The sequence below is a fragment of the Aythya fuligula genome, chromosome 1 (genome assembly GCF_009819795.1).
Source record: "Aythya fuligula isolate bAytFul2 chromosome 1, bAytFul2.pri, whole genome shotgun sequence".
In the NCBI taxonomy this organism is placed as follows: Eukaryota; Metazoa; Chordata; class Aves; order Anseriformes; family Anatidae; genus Aythya; species Aythya fuligula.
The window spans coordinates 675503-700327 of NC_045559.1; the positions used below are offsets into that span (position 1 = coordinate 675503).

Genomic DNA, 24825 nt, shown 5'->3' on the forward strand with positions numbered 1-24825 from the left:
TCAGAAACGCTGCTTCTCAGGGAAATTCCTCAGCGTGGAGGATGTCGGGGTGATCACGTTGGATGTTTTTAAAAACTGATGCACCTTCGCAAGGTTTGTCCCAGTTTTAGACTCGTGTCCCTCCAGAATGAGCTGTCCTGGGGGACAACCGGGATTCCTGCTTGGGGCATTCCCTTCGGAGGGTTTGCCTGTGGCTGGTCCTGGCACCGTCACCACCGGCAGCCTCCCCGTTTGATGTGATGGCTGGGGGCAGCCTGGAGCAGGAGAAGGGCAAGGTGTGAGCTCCGAGAGCCCCTCTGCGTGGGGCTGCAGCCACGGGCAGGTTGGTCGTGGTGCCGTGCTCCGTGGCCGTGCCCGCTGCCTCCCATCACCTCCACGCCTTGTGGCCGGGGCCAGCCCCGTGTCCCCGCGGTGGTGGCGTTGGCGAGGCGGTGCCAGCCCCTCTCCTGCCCCCTGTCCCACCTCCTCGGTCCGGGGACTCGCTCAGTTTGAGCCTCTGAGGGGGGAAGGAGCTGGGTTTGAGGCCGTGGGGTGGCCGGGCTGTGGCAGGCGGTGTCTTGGAGATGTTGGTTGGGGCGCTGGGTGTCGGTGCCACTGGTGTTGGTGCTGCTGGGTTTGCTGGCAAAGGGAAGGGCTGGCCGGGGCCACGATGCCTCCGGGACCTGAGGCTGCGCCAGGCCGCTGGGAGAACAAATGAAATAAACCCCAGAGAACCGAATTTTTGGCAGGGGTGGACGGAGTGTTGTGAAACCCCAGAGGCGTGCAGCTATCGCCTTACTCACAGGTGCGGTGAGGGGCACGACGGTAAGGTCATTCAGCGGGAAAGCTGAGCACACCTCCCCAAAACGAGGTCAGAACCTCTCCTTCTTCATGGACTCGGCCTTTCCGCAGAAGGTTTCGCACATGAAAAAGTAGCTGCATGTTCTCAAAGGCTCTTGAAAAGCATCCGTGGGCACATCTTGGCCCCGTCTCCTGGATGCGAAGCGTCTCGGTGGCGTCAGGCCAAGGGGAAGGAGCGCGCTGTCGTGGGATGCTGTCGTGGGACACTGGGCTGGACGACAGCACCACGAGTACTGCTCCGATGGGGATGGGAACGCAGCCACAGGGCAGCCACGAGCCCAGCGCAGCGCAGGGGCTGCGGTGCCTCCGAGTCTGCTGCTGGAGAAGGAAATCTGTGGCCACGGCCCGGGAGGCAGCAGGAGAGGAGCAGCCACGGCACGGCAGGCTGCAGTGGGAGCGGGACCAGCGGTGCTCCTGCAGCCTCTGTGCTGTGACCCTGGGAGCTGCTGCCCTCGTCCGTGGCTCGTGGTGGTGGCTCCTTGTGGATCCGCACACGGCAGAGGGTGAGAAGTGAAAATCCTGGGCACAAAGCTCTACCAGCACGCTGCTCTCGTCCCAGTGGGATGGTGTCCTGGTGCCCTGCCTGCGGAGGGGACCCTGGTTTGGGGGCTGAGGGGCTGCCCGCGGCCGTGCTCCAACAGCAGCACTGGGAGCTGCTCGAGGACAACGCCCCCGTGCAGTTTTTTAAAAAACAAACAAAAAGCCAAGCAAACCAACCCCGCCTCTCCGTGCAATTGCCACAGCTTTTGCCCTACTTCTGCCACGGGAAGGAGCCGCATCCTGGGCTCCGAGGGGTGATTGCAGAACCCAGGGCCGTCCTGCTGCAGGGGGGGGTGCGGGGGCCTGAAGCACTCCCTTCACACAGGGGTGTCCTCAGAGCTTTGAGGCAGGGGCTGGAGGTCCCCGGGGTCCGGGAGGCGCACGGGGAGCTGGCCGTGGTCTTCAGGCCTGCACTGCAGGAGGTGAGAGAGGTTATAAGGAGAAAATGGGACTGGTGGCACTGGGGAGGGGCAGGGTGGGAGCAGGGAGCTGTCTCGGGTGCCTCCAACGCCTGCAGCTGCTCTAGGTGCGGTGTTAGGTGTCTGCACGGGGAGAGGTGGGGGTGACCCAACCCTGAGGTACAGCCCTGGGAGGAAGGGGCCGTCCAGCAGCCCGGTCACTACTCGCTTCAGCCAGCTTGAAGTCTGTTACACGGCTGTGCTGGGGATTAAAGGTTTGTCCTGGCAGCGGGCAGTCCGCCCCACGGAGCTGTCTGTGCTCTGTTCCTGCACCCGTACCCATGGAACGGCACCGCCGAGGTTCTCGAGTAGCTCGTTGCCCTTGGAAAGCACACCCGTGCAGGTAACATCGTGTTTGTGCTTCAGAGGTCCATTTTCTCCTGGTTGCACTCTGTCTGACACCACATTTTCCACCTGAGCCCACGCACGCTTCAGTCCATGGCTGAGGCAGGGGCAGGGGGCTTTGGGTGGCCGCCATCGTGCCCTTTGCGGCCTCTCCACGAAGGTGGAACCGAGTGAGGTGCGGTGATGCTGGAGGCAGGCAGAGGAGCCGTGCGGTGCCACCAAGCTGCCAGGGAGTGCTGCAGGGTGTTGGGACAAGGGATGTGTGGTTGTATCGGGGTGCTGGTGCCCGGTGAGCTCCCCGCTGTTTGGGGGGGACGCAGCGAGACCTGCACGGGGCAGCCCTGCGGGGTGAGCTCCGGGGGCCAGGGCTGCAGGGCAGGGCTGGGGATTTGCAGAGCTTCCAGATGGAGATGCTGCTGGGAGTTAATGTAAATCCTGGGATTTACTGGTGTTTCCAGCACCAAGCAGCGCGTTGTTTGGTGGCCCACTTGCCGGGTGAGGCTGCTGCACTCTGTGCCCACGGAGGAGCTGGGGGAGCGTCGCTGCACCACGTGCCGTGCCAGCAGCCCTGCAGCAACCGGGCTCTGGGGGGTGGTGGGGCCCTGGTTCAGCCCCTCCTGTGGTCGCAGCCTCCTTGAGGATCTCCAGGAAGGTCCTTCCCAACCCCAGCTCCTGCTGCTCAGCAGCTCTGAGCCAACCAAGCTCCTTTCCCCAGCCGGGCTGGCGCGGCTGGGGGCGGTCAGTGAGTGATGGGATCCTGGGGGCACGCGGACCTGGGCGGGCAGGGGAGGGCCACGGGCAGGAGCTGCGTGGCCGGGCTGCACGGGGGAACGGGCTGGTGAGGTCGGGAGGCTTTGTAAGACCTGGCTGCACCTTTCTCTCCTCTCCAAAGGCCTTTGGGGTTGGTGGTGTGGAAGCCACAGCGGAGGCGAATTGGGTTCCGCATCCAGCAGCTCGCTGGTGTGGGGAGCAGAGCCCAGGGGGTGACTGGGGGTACTGGGGGGCCTCTCCCCGCATGGCTCTGCCCCACACCTCGCCGAGCACCCTTCACCATGGAGCTTCTCCAGCTCGGGCTGAGCCCAGAGGGACATAGCCCGTGTGCTGACTGCTCCGTGCTGTACCAATGGCACCACGTGGACGCTCGCTGGGGCACGGCGGCTTTGGGATTTGCAGAGGGGCTCTGCGGTCAGTTTGTGTCCCTACACAGAAACCAGGAGGGACCCCTCATGCCTGTGCTGCCACCGTGTTTGTGGCTTCTCCATTTCTGCAGGATCCGAGCAGGTTTCAGTCCGAGGATTCGGAACCAGCGGCTTCCTGCTGGTTGTTGGCGCGTCCTCCAGCAGCTCACCCTGCGCCCGCACGGAGCTGTCCTAGCGGGCAGGATCCCTCCCAAACAGGACCAGTTAGCATCTCTCCTGAGGAGAGGCAATCAGCGAGCTGAATTGTTGCACTTCAGACAATAAAACTGAGCCGGGGGCGATGACACTTCATACCTGGGGAGCCGGCAGCAGCACGCGGTGTGTTGTGGTGCCCCTGAGCTCGTGGGCACGCCGCGCCTGCGCGCGCCTCTCCCCGGGGCCGCCCGCTCTCCTCGCTCTGCTAACTAAAATCGTGTTCCTGCTATTGTTTGCTGTTGTCACACTGAGAGAAAAAAAAAAAAAAAAAAAAGCACAAAAACTTTTGTGGGCTGAAGGGGACCAAGCAGGAAGCCGGGCTGTGCTACGCAGCCTGCGGGCCCTCGCTCCTCTTCCCTTATATAGACGCAGTCGCCGCGTACCCGATGGTCGCGAGGTGGCTGCGGCCGCGGCCCTTTCGCTCTCTGCCTGCCCAAGGGGATGTGAGAGCAGTGCCGGGAGGAGCTGCTGCCTGCCAGCCTCGTGTGTGTGGCCCTGTACAGCTGCTTGCTGCGTGGGGCCTGCATCTTGGTGCCCTGCGAGCATCCGTGCTCACTGCCTGCCCCTGCCTCCCGAGCTGTGCACCGTGTGCCGCCTGGCCCGGCCTGATGCTGGCTGCTGCCACGCTGACTGCTGCTGCTCTCGGGCTGTTTGTGGGCTCCTCGCCCACGGTCTGCTGGCTCTGAGGCCCCCGGGTGTGCACAGCAGAGCCCCTCACCCGGGAGAAGCTGGGAGCTCGGCAGGAGGAGAGGAAGGGCTGCACTGTCTGGGTGCACGCGCTCGCCCGGCCTGGTGCCCCTTTCACCTCCTGCTGTGGCTCCGTGCTGTGGTTTGCTCTGGGGCAAAGCAGTCCCAGCCCCTGCGTCTATTCCAAGTCAGTCCCTTCAGCCTGAGAGCTCGTGCAGAATTCACTTTTTAGCACCCTGTGGCTTTTAAAGGCTGAGGACCTCGCTTCTCCAGCCTGATGGCTGCGGGCAGGGGGTCCCGCACTGCGCCCGCTGCTCCTGCACCCCGGGGTCCGGCCCCATGCACAGGGCACGTGGTGCTGCTCACCATGAGCACACCAAACCGTGGCCCTCTTCTGATGCTCGAGGGGCATCCGTGCTGGCAGCCAGGCACCACGTCAGTTGGCAGCTCTGGCTCTGGGCAGGATTACTTTGGGACTAGGGGGCGGTTTGTGCGCTGTGTTGGTTTTGTGTGTCGGCTGCTTGTGTCGTTGCTTTGTTTTCCCGCAGCGTGAAAGTTTCGCTCTTGGTTTCTTTTCCCCTGCTCTATCAAGAACAACAGTTGTTTTTCCACTTAACGCTCTTCTTTTTTGTGCAGTCCCCAGCAGTCGGCCCGCCCGCGTTGGACTTTGTTTCCTCTGCACCCCCGTTAGCGCTGCCGACAGCGAGAGACTCGGCGCTGAGATTGATGAGCTAAAAGCGAAGCGGGCGGCAGGCAGTGCCCCCAGCAGCCTGTGCAGTGCTTGCAGCCTGCCTTCTGGAGCAGCAGGCGGTGTGGAGGTGGGGAAGGGGCTTTTTGGGCGTTTCGGTCACAGTCCAGTGGCTCCAGGCGAGGTGGGCGCCGTCCCCACCCTGCGGGGGCTTCTTCCTCGTGGCAGCACGCGCCCTGCAGCCAGCGCCTGTGGGCTTGGCTGTATGGAAATCTGCATTAATTCGTACAGAAACCTTCAGGCACATTGGAGAAAAGGCTTGAAACCTGCCTAAAACTTGATGTGTTCCCTGGTTGGAGGGGTTCCTGTGCTGTGCTGGGGTCGGGACGGAGCCCTGCCGGTGCCGGGAGCGGTGCCCGGTTGGAGGAGCTGCCCCCGGAGTTGTTCCCCCCGTGCAGTTCCTCCACTTCAGCTCCTGTTTTAGGTTTGGTTTTGATTTTGGTCATGTTTTCTCTTTCCCCACGTGGTAGCTCAGTAGGTTATTAATATCTTCTCTGTGGTGGGAGGCTCGGCCCCTGCAGGGTGTGAGTCTCTTTACAAATGGCCAAAATCTTCAAAAATGAGGGTTTGGGATCTGTCAGGAGCCAACGCTCCCTGTGGCGTGTCCTGCAATCGTGTGGGGGGCAGTTTTTTCCCTCGAGTCTCTTGGGATAAGTTGTGAAATCTGATTTAGGGGAGCAAATGTGGCAAGGAGCCGTTCACAAACGCTGAGCGGTGCCGCGCGTTGCGGAGCACCCTGCGTCTCCCAGCCCCGTGGGCACCTCGCGTGGGTTGAGTCACGCCGAGCCCTCTGTCGCTGGAGGCTTGCCTGGCTGCTCACTGCCTCCTGCGCCGTGCTGGAGCTCAGCGTGGAGCTTTTTCTCCCCTTTTTCTCCCGTTTTTCTCCCCTTTTTCTCCCCCTTTTCTCCCCTGTGAGCTGCAGCTCTGTGATTTCTCTCTGGGGGACGAGGACAGTAAAACGCAGCAGCAGCAACCTGTGGTGGGGGAGCCGAAATGGGGCACGGGGCCTGTGCTGGTGGCGAGGGCTGGGGCTGGTTGCATCCTTTGGACTCCTTGGCTGCTGCCCCCGTGGATCTTAGGCACACTTGGGCAGCCCCTGTGCCCCCGGGGTGTTACTGCCCGCGGGGGGAGCAGCGCAGGGCTCGGCACACGCAGCTCCTTCACCCACCTCAGGGGCAGAGCTGCTGGCAGTGACCTAAAGCCACCGATGGCTCGGGTGAGTGCGTGGCAGAGCTGCTGGAGAGGTGCTGCCAAGAGGTTCGGACTGGTCTATGAGGTAGTGGCAAAACTGCCCTAACTTAGATTGTAAGATTAACCGTTGCTGTGAACTCAGGCATCTCATTGCTAAGAGGCTGTGATCGCCCTTTTCTTTTTTAAAAGTAATTTCAGTGTGGAAGGAGTGGAGCTCAGGTCGTCCCCTGTAGATGGGACGGAGGCTGGTGGTGTTCCCGATGCCCAGTGAGGCAGGCTGGAGGCTTCGTGTCCCCTGACACCAGGGAGTTGGGCAGCTTTCACTTTGCTTTGCAGCTGGTTGTCCTCCTGGAAATCTCTGTCTCAGGGGGTGAAACGGGCATAGTGAAGAGGACGAAGCCCTGCTCTGAGGTCTGGGTGGCACAGCACGGCTGAAGCGTTGGTGAGGTGGGACGGGAGCGAGCAGCGAGCGGAGCCTCGGTGAGGTGCCTCGGCCATGGCATCGGTTGGACGCTGCCTTCTCCAGCTGCAGGAACCCTGACGGCCTTCAGGACATCTCAGTGCACCAGCAGTGCTCTTCCCTCATCTAGGAGCAGGTTGTCAGACCCTGAGAGGGGTGAAGCACCAGCACGGAGCCCCACGGGCTTCTCTCACCCTCAAAATCAGCTTTAAATTGTCTCACGGCTCCCCTGGCTCTCTGGGAGGCTGTAGGTGCGGGGAAGGGAGGCGTTTTCAGGCTATGTCCAGCCCCTTCCAGCCTCTTCCTCTGCTTTTCAGGATCTGGTTCCCACTTTTGGGGCTGATAAACCCGAGGGAGGACCCCGGGGTGGGCAGGGACAGGCACTGATGTCTCCTGCCTGCCCGGTGCCTCGGGCCTGCTGATTTCGGAGAGGAGGAGGATTTTGTTTCCAGCTCCTGAGTTAGGCTGCACAGCGTCCCCTTGCCTAGTCACACAGTGCCTCTCCTGCACCGAGGTGGCTGATGTGCTGCATCGTCTGCAGGATTCTCCCCTGGGGCTGCTGTCAGTCTGTCTGTCTGTCTGTCTGCAAGGAGGGCGCTGCTCCTGCAGGAGCCGTGCTGTGAGCTGGGTGCGCTGGTGGGGCGCAGGCCGTGCCTTTGGTGTCCCAAGGCAGCGATTCCCCCCTGCACAGAGCGGCTGCCGTGGCCAGGCTGGAGCTGAGAGGTGCTGCACTCGCTGCTGCTCTCCAGGAGGTGCCCGGAGGTGCTGGACCTGCTCGTGGAGATATGTGTCCCCGCCGCCCGGCGTGGTGCTGCCCGTCCTTCCCTCCGAGCTCCAGCGACCTCAGGGGACTCCCCAGCCTCTTAAAGGCTTTCCAGCTAAGCAGCGAGTCCCAGCTCGCCAGGGAGCTGCTCACGTGGAAGCCGAAGGGGAATGTGTTGGTTCTCCCTCCTAGCGGGGCTGAGGTTAGCGCTGCTCTCAGTTCCCGTTAGCAGCAGCCCCGTCCCCCTCTGGGCTTGGCTGCCCTGGCGCGCTCGGAGAGGTTCCTGCAGGAACCGTTCGGCTTCGGTTCCTGCTGCAGCCCCCCTCTGCCTGGCCTCTCCTCCTTCTCCTCCTCCTCCTCCTCCTCCTCCTCCTCCGAGGTGGTTTTGTTGTTCCCTGGCCCCATGGACAGGCCAGGACTCATCGTGCCTGCTGTTGTGCCCGTCAGTTTTCGCAGCATCCCCTCATTTCCCCGCTGGCGCAGTTCTCAGCAAGGGCTGCAGTGGGGCACGGTCCTCGCTTCCCAGCAGGGAGACAGGGGAAGCACTGGGTCAGTCTGAGGCGAATTCCAGTGTCGGGAAGGCAGCATCCCTGCCTGCCTGCCCTGGGCTGCCTGGCGCGTGTCCCCCTGCACCTCCTCACGGCCACGGGCAGCGCTTCCCTCCCTCTCCACGACCCGGTCCCCCCATCAGCACCAGCCCTGAGCGCTGGTTGTGCAGCGTTCCTGCTCTCCACCTCGAAGCCCTGCGAGTTCAAACACAGCCCTGCAAGCAGCCGGACCTCGGGGCCGCCCTGCCCACGCTGCAGCAGGGCTCTGGGACTCTGCTTGTGCCCGTGCCAGCAACTGCAGCCGTGACCGCCGCGGGACGTCCCCACCACGTGTGCTGCCGGGTGTGAGGCTGGGCTGTGCAGCGTGTCGTGGTGCTCGGTGGCTTCTCATGCACCACCCGGCTGTGCTCTCATGCAGGGAGCCAAAATCCCCGTGCAGTGCCACGTGCCAGGCTGCTCGGGGTGGCTGGGGCAGGATGGACTCTGGAGGAGCACTGAGGAGCCTTCCCATGGCTGCTTGTGCAGCCCTGCGGCACAGCTGGTGTCCTCATCCGTGTGTCACAGAACGGCTCGGGTTGTTGGGGACCTCAAAGATCATCCAGCTCCAACCCCTGCCGTGGACAGGGACGCCTCCTGCTCGATCAGGCTGCCCAGGGCCCCAGCACACCAGAAGTCGGTGCGCACACGGCCGTGCTGTGCAGTGGGGTCAGTGGCACCCCTCTGAGTGTTTCCTCTCCCTTCACCTGATGCACGCCGGGGCAGAACCAGCAGTGCTGGCGCTGGCTGTGGCACCTGGAGCCCTGCCTGCTCCCCGTGTCACGTCCTGGCAGTTGCTGCTGTTGCCCCTCGCAGCCCTTGCTCTCTCTGAGCGTGGCGTTCCCTGCGCTGGCTCCAATCCCTCCTCGGTGCAGCCTCGGTGCTGCCTCCTGCACCTGGGAACAAACCCTCCTCCTGCAGCTGCAGGAGATGTTGGTCCTGGCAAACGCTGTGGATGTGAGCGATCTCCTGGTGGGGTCGGGGCAATCCAGGCAAGTGCTCGGGTCATTCCTTCATCCCCGCTGTGCTGGAAGAGGGAGGGCTCGGGGGGATTCGCGTGAGCCGGTGAGCAGCGCTCTGCTCGGCTTCTCCTCTTTCCCTCTCTTTGTCTGTGTTACAGTTTACTGCCAAGCAAAAGGAGCAGCGTTTTCCTCACGTGTGCTCAGATGGGAGAGGCGCTGGAGTTTCCTTGCTCTGTTCAGAGAATGAAGGAGTTTGGGTTGGAAGGGACCTCGGAGCCCACCTGGTTCCAGCCCCTGCCGTGGGCGCGACCCCTCCTCCAGCCTGGCCTTGGCCCCCCCAGGGATGGGTCCCCCCCAGCTCCTCTCCGTGCCCTCACATCTGGTGTCAGTGCCTCAGCGGGCTCTCAGGGTTAGGAGAGGTCGTTCCCTTCAGGGTGAAATTCCCGGAGCCTTTTGTGTTTTTAATACAATTTTACGAGTTACCAGTCCTCCACCGTTTGTAACAGACTCGGTGCGGTACCAGAAGTGCGCTCCCATTCCCACGTGGAGATGAGCCTAAAAGGAAGGCAGACCTGGCTGAAGGAGCCCCGATCCCATAGGGACAGGGGCTGAAATGCCCCGGCTGGGCAGCGGGCAGCAGTTGGTGAATGGTTCTGGCCGGCGGCGGTGCTCACCCGATGGTGACACGGCACAGACGTGGCCAGCAGCCTCCGGGAGTCCCGAGCCTCCAGTGGTGCCTCGCTGTGGGTCCAGCTGGGGGGCAGTGCCCGGGGTTAGGGGAAAGCCCTCGCTGCCCGGTGGGGCTGCAGGAAGGGGCTCGGGGCCATGCCCTGCCTTGGCACCAGCACCCTGCCTCTCTGCCTGGCACAGCTCAGGGAAACGTTTGGGAATTGCCGGCGGAATGGAACGAAGCAGGAAGGCAGATCGGTCGTACAGCACCAGTAACGTCGTGCGGTGGGAGAACCCCGTGCTTGGGTCAGAGCTCCAAGAAATGAAGCCCGGTGCCCACGAGATGTGGCTCACATCCTGCCCGGACGCCTGGCACCGGCTGAGTTTCGGCAGCACCAAGCCGTGCCGTGGCACGCCGCGTCCTGCAGCTCCGGCTGCCCCGTGCCGGGAGCGCCTCTCCCGCCCCGTGCGGCGCCACGTGAGGGCCGTGGCGTGCCCCGTGCTCACGCTGTGCTCGGTGTTTGCACTGCTGGCGGTGCTGCCCGTCACCTGCGAGGGATTTTCCTCCCAGCCCCTTCCTGGCAGCGCCGTTCATCCGGCACTCGGCTGCGTCACCCGGGATGGTGGCACACGCAACGGTGCGCAATGCCAGGAGGAGACGGGGGCTCTTTGGGGGCTCTTTGAGGGCTCTTTGAGGGCTCTTTGAGGGCTGTGTGAGGGCTGGGCATTACGAGGGCCTGCAGTGAAATGGGTTGTGGGCAGGGATGTGCTGAGTGCTAACCCCATGCCCAGGCACAGCGCCGTGCCTTGCTACACCTGGGGGAGTCGCAGGGCGCAGCAGCGGTGCAGCCAAAGGCCAGGTGAGGCCGAATCATGGAATGGGGTCAGGCTGGGAAAATCCTCAGTGACCATCCAACCCAGCCCTTACCCTGGCAGTGACAGGTCCACCACTAAAACACACCTCAGTTCTACAGCTACATGTTTCCTGAAGAGCTCCAGGGGTGCTGACTCAGAGCTGGGCGGTTGGCTTGCCCCCGACAGGCTTTTGGGAGGCTCAGAGCCCAAATTCAGCTGCCGAGAGGGGTGCTGGAAGTAGGGCTCCAGGAGGAGAGGTGGTGGAGCAGAGCCAGTGCTCGTGGCACAGGGGCAGGGCTCTGCCCACGTGTGGTGCCTGGAGCTGTTGGCAGTGCTGTCGGTGAGCGAGCCCTTGGTGCCCTGGGGGCTGTGAGCTCGGGCTGAGCGCTCCCAGTGCCGGTGTTGATCGTGGCTCTGTGGTTCTGTGTATGTGGTTTATTTTTAGTTGGTCCCCAGTGGAGTTGGACCCACTGATCCTCGCAGGCTCGGGGCATTCCGTGCCGCTGTGTCCTACAGGATGTGCGCGGTGCCCGTGACACTTTTGAGGCAAATTTACCTCTCTGATTTGCCCCCCGGCCTCAGCAGGGCCGTGGGAGTGCTGGCAGGCAGCCGGCAGCTCTGGGGGGACACCAAAAATACCCCGGGGGCAGCAGCCAGCAGGTGCCCGGTGCCGCGGGGGGGCCGTGCAGCACGTGCTGTTTTTAGGCTGGCGCTGCGGCCCTGTAATTATCGGGACAGGAGCCCTCGGAGCTGGCTCGTGGCTCCCCCGGGAAGCAACTGGAATTTGGCGTTGGGTAAAAATAGAGCAGGTTCCTCCCCAAAATGCTTTTAGTCGCTGTCCCCTGGCCCCCCCCCCACACCCTCCCCAAGCGGAGCCGTGCGTGGGCCGCGCTGTTTGCTCGGTGCCCGCTGCCCTGAGCTGCTCCTCCTCCATCACGAGGCTGCTGCTCGTGGAGGAAACCCAGCTCAGGCTTCCCGAGCAGCATCCCTGCTCCACGTCCTCTCCTCCAGTGCGCTCGCAGCAGCCCTGTGGCCTCTCCTGCCTGGTGCGGTGCCGTGGGGCTGCCCCCACAGGACACAAACCCCCCCGGGAGGCATCCAGACACCGCGTCCATTTCTCGGGGAGAACCTCAGCTAGCTGTGCGAGCACCTGGGGTTGTATAAAATCTGCCCTGCTGCGAATGTGGAAGTCCTGAACGGGGCTGCACAGACTCCTGGCGTGAGGCAGCGCGCCCATAAACACCCGCGTGCTCGGGAACCACGCCTGAGTGCACCGTGTCAGCCCAAAAAGCCTCTTGTGGGGAAGGAGATGCTCACACACACAGCCCGTTTCGCTCGAGTAACCGTGGGCTGTCCGCCCGTGTCACCTCCCAGCCCCAGCACTGCCTCACGCTCCCTCGCTGCCTGCTTTCACTCAGCTGTTCCTGCGTTGCAGCTAAACGGCAGCAGCTCCCGTGGACACGGTGCTCAGGGGCAGGTGCAGCAGATGCAGCAGATGCAGCAGATGCAGTGCCCGCAGCCGGTGCAGCCCCACTGAGCTCATCACACCGCCGTCACGCAGCAGCCTCCGGCAGCCAGGAGGAAATGTGGTGAAAAGAGGCGGTGAAGGTAACGCTGGCACGCTGCGTCGCTTCCTCCTCCTGGGCGCATGCTGGGCGAGCAGAGAGCCCAAGGCACCGGCGGGCATCCTGAGCTCAGCCCCTGCCCTGCTTCCACCGCCCAGCAGAGCCACGAGTGCTGTGGGTCAGGTCCTGCGGCTCCTGGGTGCTGCCCTGGAGCGCACCGCGGGGCGTTGGGCTCGGGGTGTGGGTGAATCACGGGGTTTGTATCCCCAAACACCAGCTGTCCTGCGCTGAAAATGCCTGTTACGGTCAGCAGCTGCAGGAGAGAAACTTCTCCCCGTCGAAGTGCCTGCCCCTGGCCGAAGCTGGAGCTCCCTCTCAGCACTCGTTGCCACGCTGTGCTCGCCCCTGCTGCCTGAAGCCGTGCTGTGTGTGTAACCTCACGGGGCACAGGTTTGTAGGAATCGATATGGCACGGCTTGCCTGGCACAGGGAAGGCGTGGGGAGGCTCGGTGCCGAGGCAGCGATGCCCTCTGTAACTGTCCCACTGCCCTCTGCCATCCCCCAGCCCATCAGTGGTGTCCAGTACCTGCTGCCCTGGGCTGCAGTGCCGTGCCGGGGGTGTTGTGCTGCTCGGCTCCCCCGTCCTGTGCTGGGGATGCTCCTCGAGGCCATGTTTTAATGCCTGGGGACGGCTGTGGGACACTGAGAACCCTCCTCCTTCTTCTCTTTGTCTGGACTGATGGACCTGATGATGTAAAATGCCACATGGCACCGTTTGGGCTCTCTCCACCTCCATAAAGCCCTGATAATTGGAGAGTGTCGGGGCCGGGCAGCGTGTCCCTGCCTGCCGGGGCTCCTCGCACACCTCGCCCCTCGGCTGGGCTCTGACACTGGGGCTGGGGAGCCCTGGGCACAGGCACGGGCAGGGCTGGGTACAAGCAGGGCCCCCAGCAGCTTTTCACTGCAGCGGTGGCTTTCAGGTTGTGGTTTGTGGAAACCTGGGAGCTGAGTTGGCATCCTGACCGTCTGGCAAAGTGCAGGGTGGGCAAACCGGTGTTGAGGGGGCTCGGGTTCCCCGTGAGGAGCTCTCACCAGGGTTAGGAGCGTGCAAGCCACGAGGCTGGAGCAGCCCACACCACGTCACCAGGAGCAGCATCCCCCCGACACGAGCTGCAGCCCCTGGCGCTGCGGTGCCTGCGTGCACCCTCGGGTCGTGGAGGCTCGGCACGGCCTTTGTGGGGGGCTCCTTGAAGGACTCTGGGGGTCTCCAGGGGCGCAGGGGGCACCCGGGGCTCGCCCCTCAGCGTGCCGAGGGCATCGAGGTGCCTTGGGTGCACAGCGGGGGCTTGTGTGGGCCGGGGGCTGTTTCCACAGCCCGAGGTTTCTGTGCGGGACTTCCTCTTACGTCCCCGCAGGAGCATTTCCAGAAATGGCCAAGGGTGAGCCAGCGGTAGGCAGCTGTAAAACGCTTATCTCGCCGGCTGCCAGGAACCCTGCGGGCCCCGAGCAGCACTTCTCTGGGACAAGCTCTTGGAAACAGGCGGATATTTTTTTTTTAATTGCTTCCTCTTATGCCTTAATGTTTCTAAAGATAAATACGACTCTCCTCTTGGCGTGTGCTCAAGGAACAGGAAAGCTTTACAAAAGAGGAAAGCTTCGTATCAGCATGTGCCCTGCCTCGGCTCTCAACCTGTGCCGGAGGCGGCAGTAAAGCGTTTTCTCCCCCCCCTGCCCAGCACGATGGACGTGCCGCGGTCCCGGGGGTCCTGAGCCGCCCTCCGTGACGGGTCCTGGGCGAGGAGGGATCTCTCCGGACCCGCTCAGTTCCTCCTGGGCTGCGGGTCAGGGCGGTCATCGTGGAAACATCCTGCGTGGGCACGAGCAGCGGCTTCGGAGACCTCGGGAGACGCCTTGGTCGGAGATCTGAGCGGGCACTGCCGGAGGGGGTGGGAGGGCAGCCGGGGTCACCCATGGGTGGGCAGGGGACCCGTCCCGTGGGCATGCAGGGGACTCATCCCACGGTCTCACAGGGTTCCCCCCGCAGCACCCAGACCCCGAGCGTTGGCTCCGGTGGGTCCCGGCCCCGGTGGCCCCGGCGGTGGCCGCGCACGGGATGGTGTCCGGAAGGAGAGGGGATGTCTCGGTGACACTTCTGGGCCCTAATTGGAGATCGCTAAGAACGGGTTTGAGAACGGTAATGACAGCCTGGGGACGAGAGCTGGGCCCCGGGCAAGGAATGGTGTGAAAATAGAATTACGGAGAGGTCTGCGAGGGAGAACAACGCCGTCCAGTTCTGTGGAGGCTTTAATTTTAGCTCTTCTATAAAAGTCTCCTTACCGAGCAGCTCCCCAGCTCGGCCAGGGCTCCCAGGGCTCCCGGCAGCGCCGTGCCCCGGAGGAACGCTGTCGGGTCTGGCCGGGGGCCGTGTCGTCCCGCGGACGCGGTGCCGGGGACGTTTTTCTGGGAGCGAAGTGACCCAAGAGTCGAGTGCTTCGCCTGCAGCTGGGAGAAGTTCCGCAACTGCAGGAAACTTTCCCAGCAACAGGGCGCTCCCCTCCTCGTTGGGCCCGCACGTAGGCAGCTCGTTTCCCCGTCCAGCGGTTCGGTCCCATCCTGCACTGTTTGTCCCTCTGATCCTTATCACCTCGTGTTTACGGAGAGCCGAGCGTGTCTTCAAACATCACCCAGGCGATCTTTAAACAGAGACCTCGTTTGTTTTCGTCCTTTTATTTCTGATATACCCGGCACAGAAGCTGGCATGCTGAGCGCCACATTGGTTCTTTACGGAGTGTTTCGCCCTAAAAACCACCAGAAGTGGAATTAGAGCCCGCAGCCTCCGCGTCGCCCTGCTCTTGTCCTGCAGGTTTGCTGTGGGGCCGCTGCTCCTGTTGGTGTCGATTCAAATCTGCCTCGAGTTTGTGGCTGCTTCCAGGGCTGCTTGACTCAGCTGGCACGCAGGCATCTGGTTCTCTCGCCGCCTGGGAAAGGGCCGAACTCTGTCTTTTCCCAAGTTTTCGCCCTGTGAAGTGGCACTAAAACATGAAGCGAAGAAAAAAGTGTGGGTTATTTATTGGTCTGGCTCGCCGGCCCCTCTGCAGACAAATGGGGCAGCGGGTCGGGGATCTGGGAGGAGCAGGAGGGGACAGCACGAGCCCAGTGAATGCCACCACCACGGCTGGCTGCCCGGCGAGCCGTGCCCTCGGCAGTGGCATCGTGCTCCCGCGGGGCCACGGCGAATTTGGGGCACGGGTGGGCTTCTCCCCGGGGGAGCTGGGACCGCGCAGGGGCAGGGAGGAGCGGGGCAGCTCCATCCTCAGCACCGCACACAGCCCTTTTGTGCTCCCCCATAGCAAAGCCATTCTTCGTGCTGGTGTCATAAATATGTAACGGGGGAACACTGCAGTTATTGTGTCCCGGGCAGACACTCGCCGTGTTGTTCGGGGCCGCCGTGCCCTCCGGTGCGCGGGGTTTGGCCGGGCTGGGACCTCCGCTCCCCACCCTGGTCCCGGGGCAGCCGCGGCCACCGGTGGTGGGGCTGGGGCTGGGGCTGTCCAACGTGCTGGGGCAGCCCCCAGGGACCTGGAGGGGTGATGTGGACCGGGGGGGGCGATGCTCCCGCTGCTCCCTGGGGCCACCGCAGCGGCACAGCACCGCAAGGCGGCCGGGACCTGGTTGGGTTTAGGAAACACTGCCCTGCTCATGGCTCGGCACCTTTCTCTGCAGGCACTGTACCTGCTGTCTCGCCCTGGGGTTGTACAGGTGGCTTTTGGCTCATGGCAGCCTTCAGACCCCTCCTGTCCCTTAGGGCAGCCCCGACCCGAGGGGGAGCATGCCTCCTTGCAGCCGGCTCCTGCAGGTTGCACGAAGTCTCGTGCCGTTGGGACCGTGGTGCTGCACATCACCGCAGGTCTCTCGGGGTCCTGCACCCTGCTCCCAGCACAGAGCTGCCTGCTGTCCTGCTGGATCCCAGGAGCACAGGGACACCGTGCCATCCTGCTGGATCCCAGGGGCGCAGGGACACCCTGCCTCCAGGTACCGGGGTGGTGGAGCCGTGGCTGCTCTCAGGTCCCATGCACCAGGCCTGAAATCCACCTCGTGCTGTCCACGGTCTCGCTGCCACCGGTCCCTTGGCTGCCTCTCGGGGCTCACCTTGGTGTCCAGGCACCAGCTGTGAAGTTGCAGGGCACTGAGGGAGAAGCAGGGCTGTGGCTTGCAGGATCAAGTTCCGAACCCCTGACTTCCCCCCGATTCCTTGCACAGTTTGGTGAACCCCCAAAGCTTCTCCCGGAGGAGGAGTTGATGTCCGTGGTGTCCCTGTGGTGTCCCTGCCTCTTGTGTGCCTTTGTGCTGACCCCCCGTTGGCTGCGGTGCTTCGTCTCCTCCGCTCAGCGTGATGAATCCCCTCGTCTTGGAGGAAACTCTGGGGCCAAGGGGGTGAACACAGGAGCCTCAGTGTGAAGTTTGTATGAGGAGGACCTCAAAGGAGCTTCCTCCTGAGGCTGAAAGGAAGAAATGAGAAGGGATTTGGCTGGAACCTGTCTCCAAAGCTTCTCTTCTGGGGTGAGGCCTGACGGGCAACACAGGGGAAATGAGAGCCAGCGGTGATGGCCGGTAAGGATTGTGTCTGAAAGTGAAACAGCAGGAGTGGTGCTGGGGTGAAAAAGCAGGCTGCTTCCTGCTGGGGGAGCTGGGGAGGGGACCCGTGCAGCTCCCTGGGCTCTGCAGGAGACACATCCCTCCCCGCTGTGCCCACTCCAGCCCGCGCAGGGCCCTGCAGCGACGTCCCCCACGGCTGTCGTGGCTGCGGCTTGTCCCCTGCCCTCCTGCTGGGCAGAGAGAAGGGGGACACTCGTTGTAGTGCCTCCAAGAGCTGGAGTGGCTTTTCTGGGCAGCTCGGTGCCGCGCTGCGGGCTTGGGTGTTGGCAGAGGGCACGGTGCCTGCGGTGCTCTGGCCGAGGGCGAGCCTGCAGCCCGCAGCCGAGCGTGCCGCGGGGAGCTGCTGGTGCCTGGCCAACCTCGTGCGGGTCGCAGCCTTGGGCTGCTGTCCCGTGCTCCAGATCTTTTGTGCTTGGCCAGCAAACAGGAATCGGGGAGCTTCCTGCTGCCGCTTTCTCGCTGCGGGCTCCTGCAGCCCGGTGCTCTTGGCCCGTGCTCAGCCGGGGCCGTGCCGCTCGCTGCTGCGCCTCGCCTGCTGCTCGCTTCCTTCCCCAGCCTCCTCGCAGCAGCTGAACGCGGCGTTCTGCTTGCTTCAGTGCCAGCCATCCTGGACACTCAGGTGCTCCTTTGGTCCACACATTTGCCTGAGCACTTCCCCACGGTGCCTGCTTTCCCCAGGCCCTTGCCGTGCCGTTTCTCACCGGCCACCGCGTGGCAGTGGTGCCGGGATCTGGCCCTGCAGGTGGAGCTGAGCGCGGCAGAGAGGTGCTGGCACGTTAGTCACAGCGGGGCAGCAGTTGATGCAATAGCTCCTGCTTCTTGCGGGGTGATTGCCCAACGCTGTTTCACCCTCCTCGTGGCCTGGCGAGGGTTATCTCGGTCGCTGCTTGCTCCGGGAGCACCACGAGCAGCCTGCGGGCAGCCCCGTGCCCGCCTCCATGGCACGGCGCGGGCAGGTTTGGGCCCGGTGGGGGCTGAGCACAGCTCTGAGCACTCGTGGCAGCAGCCCCAGGGCCCCTGCAGGTTGTCACCAGGTTTGTGCCTCGTGGCTGAGCACCACGCTGCGGGAAACCACCGCAGGAGCTGCGCTCGGTGCTCCTGTGGCACGGGGTACCTCGTGGTGCTTTAAAACAGCTGAGCTTGAACCAATTTCAGCTGTGAGATGCTGGGGAGCAATTTGAAGCTCCTGATGACCTTGGGAGCGATGTCTGAGTGCTCTGGAGGCTGAGCACGGGCTGTGCAGTGCTGGGGGAAGCAGGCAGGGCTCTGGGCTGCAGGCACGGCCCTGGGAGGAGCTGAGCCAGCCACGATCCCCTGCATGGAAGTGTTTCTTCAAGTTCCCTCATGCTGCTGTCACAGCGAGGGGCAGGTCCAAGTGGATGGAAACACTGCTGCGAGCTTCCTGCTGGCAGTGCCAGCCTGGAGAGGTGCGCAGGGGCTGGGGGCAGCCTCCAGGCCGGGGGGACGGGGCTGCAGGGCCCTGGGGACGCTCCGGGAGCAGGGCACAGGGCCCCTGAGCGCAGCCCTGGTCCGGCTGTTCCGCTGGGCACTGGGGCTGAGCTGCTCTCGTCCCAGCACTCAGCGGTGTCAGGAGGAAGGGGAGCGGTGGGGAGCTTCTCGCTCGGCCACAGCCCTGGCCGGGCTGGGAGCTGCCTGCCCCGGGAGAGTGTCCCCAGCGTCCCCAGTGTCCCCAGCGTGCCAGCGTGCCTGCCCGAGCCTTGAGGTCACTGGGTTGTGGTGCGTCAGCTGAGTGTTTAACTTTTTGCTTATTTAGAGTTTCCTGTATTGTGATAAGATCTCATAAACTTCCAAATATAGCCCGACACGGATCCCGGGCGTCGCAGGCTGCCCCAGGAGCAGCGGCCAGGTGTCACCTTCGGTCCCGCGGCCGTTCCTGCGCGGAGGAGCCGGCAGGAAGGAAGGAGAGGAGCGCGGCAGCTGCGCCCAGCACCCGTTCACACGCACACGTGCCTTCCCGGGACGGGGAGCAGAAGAATCGGCGAGCCGGGCCGGCTCCGTGCCACAGGAAGGGCTGCGCTGATGGAACAGCCCGATAGGCAGATGTGTGCCGGGGCAGGGAGCAGGAGGCAGGGTCGGGCTGCCCGAGGAGGGACCGAGGGGAGCGCCGGACGGCTCGGCACCGACGGCTGCTCGGAGTTTGTGGGCCAGGCCGGTTGGTGCTGCTGGCAGAAGGAGGTGGGGCGCATGTGGGGTGCACACTGCTAAATAACATGCTGGAGAAGCCCGGGGGCTGAGTGCCCTCTTGCTCCAACATCTGCCGGAGCGACCTCTCCATTCGTGCTGCCCGTGCAGCCCCGCAGTGCTGGAGCAGGCAGCCCTCACGGTGCTTGGTGCCACCGCTGCGCCAGCCCTGCCCGAGGGACGGGCGAGGGGGATTCGGCCAACGTGCCGCCTGGCACTATTTTCTTCACAACTTGGCACTGACCTTTCCATTTCGGTCCTCGGGCTATAAGTGGCATCTCTTCTGATGCCGTCTTCTGCTAAATTCAGCTGTGGCTGGCCGGTGGTGAGCGGGGTGGTGGAGACAGGTCTGGGTGCCCAAAATATCCCGCCGGCGGCGCGCACCTCCCGGCGCGGCTCCTCCCGTGACGTGGCCCCACAGGCTTGGGACGTCCCTGCCAGGAGGAGAGGAGGCGTCCGCCGGGACCCCCGGCGGGTCCGTGGGCTGGGGCCACCCCTCCGCCAGCGCCCTGGGTACCTTCCTGCAGCTCCGTGCCCTGGAGCAGGGATTTACGGTGTGTAAGCTCATAGCTGAGGGGACGTGGGCAGTGCCAGGCCACATCGCTGGCCTCGCAGACAGCTCCAGGAACGCAGCAGGAGTTACAGGAGCCTCAGTGGGGTTTTGCTGCTGCTTCAGGCCCTCCGGGTGCCTCCTGGAGCGCTGGCCTCGTCCCTGCTGTGCCTGGCTCCGTGCTTACGTGGCCAGCTCGGGCAGGGGGTGAGCGGGGGACGCTCGTTTTGCTGCGTTCAGCCGGGGGAAGGTGTGGGTGGCCTTCAGCAGCGGGGTGGGCTTCAGGTGATGTAAAGCCGCGGGGCAGCTGCGGGCCCCAGGGGAACCCGAAAATGAAACGGAGCAGCTCGGTTCCATTGTTCGGGGAAAACGTCGAGTGCCAAGTTGCAGATAACGAGCAGTGGCAAGGAGGAAGGAAACCAAGGGTAAACTTGGCCAGAGATCTGCTGCACTTCTGCTGTGCCAGGTTGTGCATCCCCAGAGCTGCTCGGGGCTGTTTGCTCCTGTGCCAGGGCACACGTGGCTGTGCCCGTGGAGGGGCTGGGGTCGCTGCTGCGCTGCCGTGTCCGTGGGGGTGTCGTGCTGCTGGAGCTCTGCCTGGCATCACCAGGAGGCTGCCTGCCCTCTAACCCTCCTCTCCTTCCTGCAGGCAGCGGGGATGGACAGGGACAGATCCTGCAGCGCTTCCCCGAGAAGGACTGGGAGGACAACCCCTTTCCTCAAGGCATCGAGCTGGTGAGTGTGCTGCCCTTCGGGGCCGGGGCCCGGGCTGGCTGTCCCACTACAGCCCCGCACTGCCCCAGCAGAGAGCAGCGCCCACCCACCCCAACACAGCCCTGGCAGCGGTGGGTTTCAGCGTGCCCCCACTGCTCCTGGCCACGCTTCCCTCGGGAGCTGCACGGATGAAACTCCACGTCCCCGTCCCCAGCAGCGGGGCTCGTCCATCGGCAGAGCTCTCCCAGCACTGCCCAGCCCGGGCCGGCGGGGGCTCGCCCTGCTGCAGGGCTGGGTGTGCTCCTCTTGCATCCGCCGGGCCAGGGGTGGGGGCCTTGGATCCCTCCCCCAGCCCTCCGCCCGCTGCCGTGCAGCCCTTTGAGGTTGCGATCGCCGCTGGGTCGTACCCGGAGCGACACACCCAGTCTAATTTGGCGCTGCGTGGGTTCTTCACAAACCAGCTTTTAGCTAATCAAGGATAATAGGATTGTTCTCCTCGGTTTCTAAATTTGAGCAGGAGTTCTTTTAAAACCCTTCCCTGCTGCGTCGGGGCTGCCGCTCTGCTGGAAAGCGGCGTGGGCTCCGCGGGACCCCCTCACCGCGAGGCCGAGGCCCCCTCTCGGCTGCGTTCCTCCTCCTGCAGCTCTTCCCTGGTCCTGGCTGAGTGCAGCGGAGCACAAACTGATGACGATGAAGTTTTAGAAGTTCATTTGCTGCCCTACGAGCGCTAGGATCCCTGAGCAGCGCTCGTGTTGGCCAGGGGAGCTGCGGGTTCCTGACGTAGAAGGGGACCCCATTGGGGTCACGCTGTCCCCAGGGCTTTGTCCCCTCCGAGCAGACGTGGGGCTGGGGTGGCGTGTGCTGGGCTCTGCCTTGCCTGTCTCTCCCACGGGCAGCACTTTGGGTGCACAAACCTCTGGGCCCTGCTGGCGCCTGCAGGGTGCGGGGGTTTGACTGGGGTGGGCAGCCGAGCTCCCCCTGCTCAAAGGGAAAGGGGAAGAAAATGTGGAGAGGGTTGAGATAAGGACAGGGAGGTCACTCAGCGATTGCCGTCACGGGCAAAACAGACTCTGAGAAAGGAGATAATGAAGTTTATTGCCTGTTGCTCACAAGCTAGAGCAGTGGGAAACAAAAACAACCCCAAAACACCTTTCCCCACCCGCTCTCTTCCACCTCCTCCCCCCGAGCAGCGCAGGGGCCTGGGGCCTGCAGTCAGCCTGCAGCGCTCTTCCTCCTCCGCTCCTCCTCGGTCCCTCTGTGCCCCTGCTCCCCGTGGGGTCCCTGCCATGGGATGCTGTCCTTCCCCAGCTGATCCCACATGATCCTACTGACCAAAGGCTGCAGCTCTTCAGGAACTGCTCCCACACGGCTCCGTCCCACGGGGTCCATCCCCCAGTCCCAAACTGCTCCAGCACGGGGCCCCCACGGGTGGCAGCTCCCCCCAGCCCCCTGCTCCTGCCTGGGCTCCTCTCCACGGGCTGCAGCGTGGAGATCTGCTCCGTGTGGGACCCATGGGTGCAGGGGGACAGCCTGCTCCACCAGGGGCCTCTCCACAACCCCCAGGGGAACTTGTGCTGCCTGCCTGGAGCACCTCCTGCCTCCTGCTGCACTCACCTGGGGGCTGCAGGGAGCTTTCTCACTCCTCTCTCTCCCGGCTGCTGTTCCCCAGTGTTTTTTTTTCCCTTTCTTCCATCTGCTCTGGCCAGCAGCAGGCCCCTTTTCTGACACAGGTCAGCTTCTGGCCTCTTCTCACAGCAGCCACCCCTTTGGCCCCCACTACCCAACCCTTGCCACGTGAACCCCCTGCCCAAGGGGGCTGCCGACGTGCTCCGGGTGTCTGCCAGGAGCGAGCAGCTCGGGGCTGGACACGTCTCCTGGTCCCTGCTCTCATTTCGGGTGCTCTGCTCGTGGAGCTCCTCTAGCTGCCACGTGGCGCTGCGTGCCCACCAGTCCTCGGGACCGCCGGTGGGAAACCTTCTTCCTATTTACTGCGTGCTCCCCGTAATCCCAGCACACTCCTGGACGTCGCTATTTACTTTGTCTGAGGCAAAAATCTGTATTATTTTTCTGGTTCGCGTTTCCTTGTTGTCTGCAGGGGACTTGGGACCTGTGCCAAGAAAGAGGAAAGCTGCGCTTTTTTCCCAAGGGCCAAACTGTCCAGCCAAAAAATCTGCGGAATTTAAACAATTGAAGCCTCGTCCTGTTGGGAGCCTTGGGGTGGCTCCGAGGCTTTCCAGCAGTCGCCGGGAGGCTCGTGGCCGAGCAGCACGCAGGGCTGGCAGGCAGCGTGGGGACACCGGGCGGCCCCCACTGGTAGCCTTGTGCCCCCCGGTGCCGTCCCTTCTGTGCCCGACTGCTCCGAGGAGCACATTTTCGGTGTCTTAGGGAGCAGGAATTGAGGAATTGGCAGCTTCTGCCCCAGCTTGCTGACAGCATTTCCAAACAAAAATTGTTTTTTGTTTTTTTTTTTTTCCTGGTGGAAGCTGCTCCAGAGGCACAGGATGTGAGTGCTTCCCCATGGCAGCACCGCTCCTCTCCAAGCACAGGCCGAGGACAGCAGGACAGCCGTGGCCCTTTCAGTAAAGAATTTATTCCTGATATCCAACCTAAAACTCCCCTGGCACAACTTTAGCCCATTCCCCCTCGTCCTGTCACCAGGCACGTGGGAGAACAGGCCAACCCCCACCTCGCTACAGCCTCCCTTGAGGTACCTATAGAGAGCGATAAGGTCGCCCCTGAGCCTCCTCTTCTCCATGCTGAACAAGCCCAGCTCCCTCAGCCGCTCCTCGTAGGACTTGTTCTCCAGGCCCCTCACCAGCTTCGTCGCCCTTCTCTGCACCCGCTCAAGCACCTCCATGTCCTTCTTGTAGCGAGGGGCCCAAAACTGAACACAGTACTCGAGGTGTGGTCTCACCAGAGCTGAGTACAGGGGGACGATCACCTCCCTAGCCCTGCTGGCCACACCGTTCCTGATACAAGCCAGGATGCTGTTGGCCTTTTGGCCACCTGGGCGTCGAGGTGCGCGTTGTGGCCAAGGGGGAACGCTGGCAGACGCCAGCTCGGGAGCTGGTGCGTGCTGGCAGAGATGAGACGCTTCCTGCGTTTCCTCTTGGCACCCGCGTGCTGGAGAGCATCAGGGCTGCTGCTGCTCCCCGGGGTGAAGCAGCGAGGGCCTTTTGTTTTCCGACCACAAGGTAATTGCCTGCGTGTTGGCAGCTGCAGCCTCCTCATTCGGGTAACAGAGCACGGGGCTGTGCAGCCACGCGCCGCCGCCGGTCCTGGCCCTGGCAGGGGGCTCGGTGGGGCTGCGTTCTGGGGGTCTCGGCCCCCTGCGGGCTGCACAGAGATGTCCTTGGGCACTTTGCTCCTGTGCTGTGATGAGAGCTGAGCCGAGCTCCTCTGCCACTTCGGTCTGGACCCATGGACTGTGGGTTTGCAGTGCTGAGAGCGAGCAGAGCCACCGGTGGCTGCGCTGGGCTCGGCGAGGAGCGAGCCGGCTGCTGGGGCTGGGGGCTCCCCGTGCCTCCCCTCCTGCTGGGCGGTGGGGGCTCTGCCCTCCCCTGGCCTCACGGGGTGGATGTGAAGGATCCAGGGGTTGTCCTGGATCGCCATAGACAAGATGCCCCCACATCAATCCTTGCAGACCTGGGGAGGGCCTGCAGCACCATCGGTGAAGGAGAAGAGGTGAAGGAGTAAAGCGGAGCTGTGGAGAACAAGGCTCGGCAAGCACAGGGGCACGAGAGGATGGCTCTGTTGCTGAAGATGCTTCTGGCTGCACTAGGCAGAGTCTGCACAGCCCAGGACACGGCTCTGTCTTGCTGTGAGACCTTCCTGCAGACATGAAGGCTGAGGAGCAGCCCGCCTCGGGTGCTGGCCCTGCAGAGCCGTAGGGGAAACGGGCACGGGGTCAGCGTCCTCCCGCTGCGGGTTTGGGTGAGGCAAGGCCCCAGGCTCACCTCCTGCAGGGATCATTAATTCTGCCTGGGGGCCCGTGGCTTTGTCCTCCTGTGCTTGTGAGCTCCGTGTGGCCCAGCTCCACCACGGTGCTGCCATTTGGGCACCAGCCCCGGGGCACTGCTGTTCTTACCCCCAGCTGATCTACACCCACGGAGAAGCTGAATCCTTCCCCATGTGCCATGGAGAAGCTGAATTGCTGTTTGTCCCTTCGTAAGGACCGAGCTCGACACAAGGCAGCGCCCATCAGACCTCTGCTTTGTGGGGATTTGTGCACGATAAATGGCTGAGGATCACTGTGTGCATCGGGCTGCAGCAACGCCGTGCACGGCTGGTACCCAGCAGCAGGAGCTGGGCCCTGGTGCTGTGCTTCCAAGCAGCCTGTGATGTTTTGAAGCTCTTCTCGTTCCTCTGCCCCAGCACGGCTCAGTTCAGAGCCTCCCACGGCAGGATCAAGGTCTGGGCTCCGGTGCTGAGCTGGGGCAGATCTGTAAGCCCACCTGAAGACCCTCAGGCACGCCCCTGTCCGTGTGGCACCGTCGTTGCCCTGCGCCCATTTAGCGGTGCCGTAGCTCCCAAAGGAACGGGTCCGAGCTGCCTCGGCACAGGGGGCAGCTTTATGGGGTCAGCGGAGCAGGGCCCGTGCCCTGTGGTGGTGGCAGTGGTGGTGGTGGTGTCCTCGTGCAGT

The 24825-nt window shown here is 63.5% G+C and overlaps 1 protein-coding gene across 1 annotated transcript in view; it reads left to right on the forward strand.

Moving 5' to 3' along the window:
- Positions 1–24825, forward strand: part of SBF1 (SET binding factor 1) — a 62028-nt gene that overhangs the window by 7796 nt on the left and 29407 nt on the right. The window contains exon 2 of the mRNA XM_032196880.1: positions 20119–20204. Coding sequence (XP_032052771.1) covers positions 20119–20204 — 86 coding nt within the window. The remainder of the gene's footprint in view (positions 1–20118; positions 20205–24825) is intronic.